This window comes from Mercenaria mercenaria, chromosome 3, assembly GCF_021730395.1.
Source record: "Mercenaria mercenaria strain notata chromosome 3, MADL_Memer_1, whole genome shotgun sequence".
Lineage (NCBI taxonomy): Eukaryota > Metazoa > Mollusca > Bivalvia > Venerida > Veneridae > Mercenaria > Mercenaria mercenaria.
In genome coordinates this window covers 67166408-67175729 of record NC_069363.1, presented here as the reverse complement: position 1 = coordinate 67175729, position 9322 = coordinate 67166408, and the positions used below count along the sequence as shown (strand labels likewise).

The 9322-nt window shown below is 33.4% G+C and overlaps 1 protein-coding gene across 2 annotated transcripts; it reads left to right on the top strand.

Moving 5' to 3' along the window:
* Positions 1–390: 390 nt before the first annotated feature.
* Positions 391–6108, top strand: LOC123524486 (syntenin-1-like). Of its 2 annotated transcripts, none has more exons than XM_045302723.2 (8): positions 391–476; positions 1220–1288; positions 1669–1857; positions 2142–2312; positions 2516–2691; positions 3105–3276; positions 3503–3594; positions 4173–6108. In XM_045302723.2, exons 2-8 carry the CDS (start codon positions 1238–1240, stop codon positions 4225–4227), a joined length of 906 nt encoding a protein of 301 aa, XP_045158658.2. In that variant the 5' UTR covers positions 391–476; positions 1220–1237; the 3' UTR covers positions 4228–6108. The 2 variants fall into 2 exon arrangements, with proteins under 2 accessions (XP_045158658.2, XP_045158657.2); XM_045302722.2 differs by lacking the exon at positions 391–476 and adding an exon at positions 637–791.
* Positions 6109–9322: the final 3214 nt, after the last annotated feature.

The following is a 9322-nucleotide window of genomic DNA, read 5'->3' as shown; positions in this document are numbered from 1 at the left end:
AATGTTAGAGGAGTTCAAACTGTAATGTTTACTTAATGCCATGTTATTGTCCGTAAGTATTGACATGGCACTCATGAATATTCCGTAAATTTTCCGTAAATTAATTCTCGGTAGCGATATAAATATTGCGTACATATTTTCTTTGTTATTTTCACAATGTCGCATGTGCAAATAGCTGTGCGGATTAAACGTTTAGCATCCAGTCGGTATTTTTGGTTCAACTCCTGCGTAGGACTATTTTATTTTATTCCCCCTCCTCCCCTCCCCCACAATTTATCGACAAACTTAACAGGTAGACATATTGCCTTATTAAGCCAGGGGATTGCAATTCAGGTGTCTCCGGGTCCGGTACTACCGAATACGGGAATTTAACAAAGCTCAACAAGGGCAAGTACTCTGACTGGTAATTCCACCTCCACTGGCTCCAGGAAGTGAAAGAAATATCTTTTTTTGTTTTTATTAATTTTATGTGTGGAGTATGTTAATTTCTTGTCGTAACAAGTGTAGAATTGTAAATATTTACACCGTTAACTGTCAAGAGAAGATAGATACAGCAACTGCTATCCATGGGGTCCGTGTCCGATCTGTTTATTGTTGCTAAATTTAGCCGTAGTACTTGTCATGAGCGCATGACCGCTGACGTCATGCATACTGTTAATGAATGTATTTTGATAAAACTTATTGCCATTTCGCAAGAGTATAAACACAATATATATCATCTTTTCTAACGTAAATTCATATCAAAATAAATATTGAAGCTGTGAATTTTGATCTTAACTGAAACAAATAAGGTATGTTGTTGATTTAGAGTGGAAAAGACTAAATGATAGCCATGTCATGATTGAATATTTCAATTTGTTGAAGTGTCAACATTAAAATGTCAAGGTCTTGTTTTTCTTTACGTATTTTAGTAAGTGTGTTTTTCAGTCTGATTTCAACATTGATAACAATGGATGCAAGGCTATTGTTTTATTCTTGTGGAATATTTCATTTAACTTTTAAGTGTATTCCAGGAAGAGCTGCCCTGCAAATGAATGCATATCGCATAGACATCATGTTTTTTTCCCCTTCAGCATCACTCTTATATATCACTGAAAAAGTAATGTTTCTAGTAAAATGTGAATACTTCATACAACAACAAAAATATATAAGTATATTTTATGTACCTAACAAACTTCTGACTAAGTCTAATTTCTAAAATTTAAATTGTATTTTCCAGTTGAAATAGAAAGCCAACATGTCGCTTTACCCGTCATTAGAAGATATGAAGGTGGACCAGATGGCACAGGTAAGATTTCTTTGAACTTGTCTCATCATCTACTTGTAAAGCATGTGTGTTACACCTTAATTAATAGGAATTTTCTTTTGTTTTTGTGTTGTTCTGGAGCCCTAATTTTATTTTGATTTTTTTAAGAAAAAAAATTGAAGAAATGTTTTAAGAAAATGTCTTACAACATTTTTTTTTTCTCAGAAAAGGGAGATCCTTCATTTAATTGCAAAACTATCTGTAAGTGGCCATTATTTTTATTTTTATCAGACCTACTAAACGACGTTCAACAGCATCGATTAAGGTGTTTTGTAAATTAAGTTCAAATCTGACAGGAATTTCTTGGTATTTTGACTGCATTGTATTCATTTGAGAATTTTAAAATGCTTTCTATTATTCAGGCCCAGAGACAGTATGAGACAGGCCAGCCATCAGTATCATACCCAGCACCACCACCACAACCATACCCACCACAACCATACCCAACACAGGCAGCATCTGGAGGTTCAGCCAGCTTATACCCAACTCTAGATGAGTACATGGGCCTGCAACTCACACCAGCTTTCATCCAGCAGAACATACCAGAATCTGTAAGTATGCATATGGCTTTACACAACATGACCATTCAGCCTTAATATTAAGGTGTAAAGTTGTTGGTATTCAATAAAATAAAGTTACTTTCTTTAATGAAAACCAACTGATGCATAAATGATGTCAAGTTTTTAATTAAGATTACCATTTCAAATTATAATTTTAAGTGAGTAAGATTTAACCTTTTCTGCCGAAGGAGATGGAAAAGTGCAGTTTTCTGAAAAATAAACACTTCGGATTAAAAGAATGATATATAATATTTACCTGTTTTCTTCTGCTGAAGGACCGACAAGTGGCAATACCACAGACACGGCCAAGCAACATGCAGGTGGCGCCAGTAAGTGGAAACAATATGGGTGTCATGAGGGCGGAAATTAAGCAGGGAGTCAGAGAACTTGTTGCTTGTAAAGATGCCGAGGGGAAAATTGGTCTGCGTATCAGACATGTTAACAGTGTAAGTTTCAGTGTATCTTCAATTTTTCTTACATGTGTAGAGTATCTTCTAAAAGTGAAATTTATGCCTTTATCCAGCTCAGAAATACTGAATATAATATTTTTCTTAATTACCCAGTGGTATGAACATGACCAAGGGTCAAATATTTGTCATGGATAGTAAAAAGAAACACATCTCATAATAGATTACTTCTTGTACTTTAGGGTTTGTTTGTGGCCCTGGTACAGCAGAACTCTCCAGCAGCTCTGGCAGGTCTAAGGTTTGGGGATCAGATTTTACAAATCAATGGCCAAAATGTGGCTGGCTGGGATACAGACAAAGCACATAAGGTTCTGAAACAGGCAGGTGGGGAAAGGATCTCTTTTGCTGTCAGAGACAGGTATGTACTGGTTTTGTCTTATTTTTCTTGTATATTAGGGAAATCATTTGCTTTCAAATAATGATATAATTCAAACAAAATTTCAAATTGTTGGGTTAAACATTTCTAAAAAAAGAATGCAGTCTGCCCTGCAAACAGTTCTTTCTCTGTCAAAAACTCGTAAGTCTAATTCAGTACATATAATGTAACATCAATGTTGACCAGTAAGCAAGAAGTTACACAAAAAAAAATGAATACAATAGTATATTGATACAGAGAGTGTTCCAGAAGTATTAAGTACAGTGTTGCAGTAATTGGTACTAACTTCTTGTTATATTCCAGATGGATGGCAAATTAGATTTTTTAAGCATTAGTTCATCAGTGCTCTACAATAAATTTTTTTAAATGCTAAATGGAAGTATTTAACATTTTAGGCCATTTGAGAGGACAATCACAATGCAGAAGGACAGTGCAGGATATATTGGATTTGTGTTCAAAGATGGGAAAATAAAGTCGTTGGTGAAAGATTCATCAGCAGCTAGAAATGGTGTGTTAACAGATCACCAGTTGATTGAGGTTAATGGACAGAATGTTGTAGGAGTAAAGGTAAGCAGTGTCATTGTTTCAGAAGATTTTTACCTATTGTGTTAGCTTTAGTGTTATAATACAGTAGGGCACCTAATATTTTCAATTTTGTTGTAAAATATAGTTAGTGAATATGTGTCTTCAAGGATGGATGGTTTGATATGTACAAGTATGTTTTTTTTATCTTCTGTTTGTAGAAATTGATTAAATTTTTGTGCAGTTTTTATAATTTTACCTTTATGTTTAGGATAAAGTGATCAGTGAAATAATGGATGCTGGTGGACGCACGATTACAATCACAGTTATGCCTTCAGTTATATATGACCACATTGTAAAATGGTAAGTTGTTTTTTCCATTTTTTTGTATTTCTGTAAAGCAGCCATAGCTTCACAATTGCTACCTCTAATAAAGGACATTTGGTTAGCTCAGTAGATAGAACAAAGGGCTGTAAATATAAATGTGCAGGAGAGGGACAGTTAGATGGAAGACAAAGCCTGTGAAGTATTTTGTTTTCCACTTTAGATTCATATATTCAATATGTCTGTGAAACTTTCTAGAACTAATCAGTTCTGGTACAGAGACACAGGTTATGTTTAAAAAAAATGAGTACTCTAAAGTGACTAGTGGTACAAACTTATTGACATGAGGTTTTTGCAAGATATTCTTTATATACATAACCAAAAATATTGTCTGAAGGTAGTAAACAGTTGCAGTGCTTTTGAAATAATGCAGAAATTTTACATTCTTCCATTGAAATGTATTTCTTAGGATTTAAACTGTTCTAATTAGCACAGGAAGTGGTTGCCTTTGGTGACGGCTGACTCGTGGAAAAAATTAGATTCTTACATAGCTCATCATATAAACACAGTATAGTTAGCTATGTTTTATACTATATACTCTTTCTTTTCACTTTCAGCATGGGTAACAGCATTGTGAAGAAACTCATGGACCATTCAATTCCAGATCTGTAAATATTTGCTGCAACATGGACTTAAATAAAACTTGCACTCCATGTTACAGTGTGATCAACTAGTAACTAGAGTAGAGAAATCCAGAAACATTTCTCTTTCAGTTATTTATGACAAACAGCGAGTGAACTCTGAGACTTATTTGAAAATTTCAAAATATTGATTTAATTAACCTCTCATTAAATCAGTATAGGAGATCAACTTCTATCTCCGCTGTTACAGTACACCTAGAGAATTAAAAACTGTAACAACTGTGAATACGTCTTGTAAATCCACATAGAACTGACTGTTACATTGGGACCGAATTTACTGTTACATCAGGATGGAACTGACTGCAGAAAATAATTAAACTATTAGAGGTGTAGAGACTCCCAAGATATACTTATAACAGCATCAACAAAGGAAATAACATGAATACTTGTTTTCTGAAAGCAGTTAGGAGATTTCATGTGATAACTTCCTTTTTTGCCTACACTTGGTTTTTGATTTATCTCTCCAACAATATTGTTATCAGTAGTAAAGCAGGATATTGATGTGTTTGTATTGCTGAATACATGGAAAACAAATCTATTTCAACTGTCAACAATAACTACTGAGTAAACACATGCCCAATATAATCTTTTAACAAACTGGAAATTTATCAAGTAAATTTGTTTTTGTTAATAGCCAGAATTTTTACCAACAAATGAGCAAAACTTCAATGTTAATATACTAATTTACTTAAATTGATCTGTCCACAGTGATGAAAAAGACAAAAACAACATTTTAGTGATAGAAAGTTTTAAGAAGATAGGACATTGTTTTATTCAGAGTCACACCTTACTTTCTCTATAAATTATTTTTGTTCAGCAAAATTTGTGGTCATGTGTTCCTGACTGTATTTAATGTGTACTGTCATTTTAGATGAGTCATCTTTATCATATGACATTTGTTAACAGATAAGTATGTGATCATTTCTTCCCAGTGTATTTTGTCTGTATACCTGATAAATAAAGTCTCTAAAATAGATGTACCGTATTTACTTTGAAATAGATGTACCGTATTTACTTTGAACTATGCTCTAGTTAAGCCTGTTTAATATTTTTTTTTTATTAAAGACATAAACAAGTTCGAGCATAATAAATGGCTTACCGGTAACATTTTTAGAGAAAAAGACGTATATGTTAAAAATATTTTAGTGAAATACTGACATAAAATATATAATGTGATTGCCATTAATTTCATTGTAATTGTTTTGGTTAATGATGGGTATTTATGTCAAAGTAAAGCTTTCATTGGCTATTTTATGTTTTAATGTTAATTTCCATTTCTTACTTCATTAAAAACTTCCTTTCTTAACTGTTTAAATATCAGTGTTTTTCGTTACATAGCTCTATCAGATAATGAAAGATGCACTGTTGTGTATTTATCAGTATAAATATTGTAATAACTTCATCACCATAGCAATGAATCAGTAATGACACATATTTATGTCAGCGAATTAATGCTAAATCAGTTATGACATTGGCGTATTCAAAACAAATTTTCTTAAATAGTGATTAAGAACAAGACAGAACAAACAAAAATGTTATTGTTTTTTTATGATCATTAGATTTGTAAAATGTTGGTTTTTTTTTTTATTGAATGCCAGGGTTAAGAGATGGGACAGGAGTATATCCTGGTTTATAAATGTATTGTCAGTGTGTGAAGTAATTTAACATCTTGTTGGTTTCTGTGTGGATTAGTGATGTTTTACAACTATTGATGGGACTTTTTAAAAACAAAAAGTTCTTTAAATATTTTTATAATTTGTGTGCTATGTTTTTATATATTTGCTTGTTTCGTTTAAATTCAATTTTGTCAATTTATATTGTTATTATGTTTAGATTAAAAATTGATTTTTCACGTTACTGTTGATTGTCTTGTAAATAAAATGTTGATATACCTTCAAAGATGGTCAGTTGAGTCGGACATAACATAAATTTGAGTAATGGTGAGGGTCCTGTATCTAGACTAGGGTAAAACTGAGTTTGGAGGTCAGTTTTAGAATACAGGTTTGCAGTTGGTCAGTTCAAAGCTCACAGTCCACCAATCAGATGCGCGAATTTTGAGATTAGTCTCTAAACTTTGCTTTATCTTAGACACAGAGGTTTTCTTTGAATTTTCCCACCAAGGTAGAATATAAATGCTAGTTTGTATTTTACTGATAAAATTGTAAGAATACGAGATACCTGTGTAATGTATGACACATGTTGCCAATTAAATTATTTTAGCAGTTCAAGTGCTGGAAAATTCAGACACAGTTATTACCTGACATTGATGAGTTAGATGCTAACAGAATGTACGAGTTTCAAAATGCTATGTACCTAACTGACCACCTTTAAAGATGTCTGTATATATTTGAATCATGTAGGCTGGAGATGGGGGTAACCAGTCAGGACTTATGAGAACAAATCTTTTAACTTACAAAGCTAAGAGTGTAGAAACCACCTAGTATAATCAGTAGTATAATACTGAGTAACAGCAGACAGAATATCATAACAAGTAGGAATTGACTTGAGAACAAACAGCCTAGGTAATGGTGGCTAGATGGTTGTGCTCACATGTTAACATAATGCTTCAGTTAGCCCCTCTCCTACATAGTTATCATAAATTCAAAGTCTCTGTGATTCTTTAATGAACAGTGTGCATAGTTGTTTTCTCTTCACTGTATCAAAACATGACCTGATAGTTCTAAAATGATGAAAGAATATCAATTGAAAGTGTAATTTGCTAATGTAGATGTAGAGGTCTTTTCGTAATTTTTGTTAACAACATTGCCAATGCTTCTCCAATACTACTTAGTTGCTTAACAACATTGCCAATGCTTCTCCAATACTACTTAGTTGCTTAACAACATTGCCAATGCTTCTCCAATACTACCTTAGTTGCTTCACTGAGGTTTGACTTATATCTGGTTATGTGTAAACTAGGGTAGTTCAGTTAACATGCAGTGAAATTATTTTTTATTTTAGTAGAAAGTCTCGAGACTCCTAATGATTCTGCCATTTTAATAAAGTAGATATTGATATATTACCAGTAAAAGTATTGATAAAAGAACTGAAACACTTGGCATGCAGACACCTTTACTACATGTTTCTTACACCAGGACAGTCATTTCACTATCAAGTTCTGGTTCTGTTTTGTGATGTAACAAAAATAATAACTCAAGCTTATATGAGGAGAAACTTTTTTCTCTTCCACTAGTAGTTCGAGTGATAAATCGTTAATGCCTGTTGGGGGAAACCTTTGGTCTTTAAACCAGTATTAGTTTGTTATTATATACTGAAGTTGATATGTACTTGGCCATTTCAATGCAGTGTCGCTTCTCTGAGAGTTGTGGCCACCTGGCAATGCTTTTCAATGCAAAATGGAGCAAAATTCAATATAAGGGGATCTTTAAATCAACTTTTCAAGTTACAAACCATTTATTAAGCAACTCATCTAGTTGATTTGTCATTATGTATTTTAAGTAGATCATGTTGTTATTCTCTTTTGCCAGCATCTGTTCATTTCTAAAGATTAAAACAATATTTAATTATTAAACATTTTGTTGTGCTTTGAAAATACGACACTATCAACATTGTGAATGTTGTCTGTTTCAAGTGATTAATGTAGAATTTTATGTTGCTATCACTTGAGGCAGCATGTTTTTCTGATGTTTGCTTGATATCTTCAGTGTGTCCATGTGTATGTGAATTGATGTGAAGACGTACCTTTACGTTTATAATGTTATTTCTAGAGCTCAAAAAGGGCAGGGTGCTGCCAAAAAGGGGCAGGGTGCTGTCCGAAAAGGGCAGGGTGCTCCTTTTAGACGAGAAAGTTACCATATATATATAGCAGTAGTTGCATTTCTAGATGTCTATAGTTAATATGTATTCCATTTATCTTTATTGCACACTTAAAAGAAATGTCAGCTGTAGAATAAAGTGGTAAATCTTCCCAAAACCAGTAACAAAGTTTACAAAGGCTTTTTACTTACTTTATAGTTTAGGTTAAACCATTCAAGCCTTTCTCTTAAAAAATGTCACCAAGAATGTCAACTTATTCATATGAATATGAAATAGTGGAGGGCCTTAATATAAGCTTAATCTTGAAACCAAGATCATGTTGTAAACAACATAGTTAAAGGCCTGTTTCAGGTCACACTGTAAACTAATAATTACCAAAAGTCATGTTGTATTGATCAGGTCTTTCATCAATATTTCATTAACAGAAAAGTGCTATTCCAGTCAGGTTAAAGTTTACTAAAACGCATATCCAAAATATACTATCTGGATACTGGTACACTTTCGGAATGTTGTCTGAAAGTAGTTTTTACTCAGTTTACATGACCCACTAGGGTAAACCAGAGATAGTTCCTCAAATTTTGATGTTTCTCATCATAAAAAATACCCCGACTGTCAGTTTTTTTTGAAGGAAATATGGAAAAAATATGCATACGACATCGGGAGTAATAAGACTCGTGAACGGACATTCTAAACTTACTTTTACTTTCGATATTCATTAAAATTTGTGCATTTTCTAGTTTAAATTACAGTAGAATCAAACTGTCTTGGTATTATACTTGTTATTATACTAAACAACGGTCTAATTTAAATTTTGCACAAAGAAATCTAGGGCACTTTTCACGTGCTCGGTAATCAGCTGGCCGCTTACGCACGCCTTTTTGACATTTCACAGGATCCATACTCTTTATCAATTAGTTTTAACACTTCATTGATTCTCATTACCTGTGTGCACTCACCGCGACGTAATTTGCTGATCAAAAAATCGTCGAGGCATGTCAACAGGGAAATTGGTGGGATTTAGCAGAAGATCAAAGGCAAGAGGGCACATTTTAAGGGCAGCGTGGCGGCAGTAAAAAAGGGCAGGGCGGGGCGCCCCGCTGCGCCGCTCTAGAAATAACACTAGTTTAAGTTTAATTGTTTTAAATCATTATTAGAAAAGTTGTTACACCTTAAACTATGCCATATGACTACTTACCAGAGCAGACCTAAGTAAACTATGCCAGATGACTACTTACCAGAGCAGACCTAAGTGAACTATGCCAGATGACTACTTACCAGAGCTGACCTAA

Bases quoted from the DNA above. Each gene is read 5' to 3' on its own strand.
- LOC123524486 (XM_045302723.2), top strand. From the start codon at position 1,238: ATGTCGCTTTACCCGTCATTAGAAGATATGAAGGTGGACCAGATGGCA. The intron at 1,289-1,668 runs GTAAGATTTCTT...TCTATTATTCAG, and splicing joins AGGTGGACCAGATGGCACAG to GCCCAGAGACAGTATGAGAC. The intron at 1,858-2,141 runs GTAAGTATGCAT...CTTCTGCTGAAG, and splicing joins AGCAGAACATACCAGAATCT to GACCGACAAGTGGCAATACC.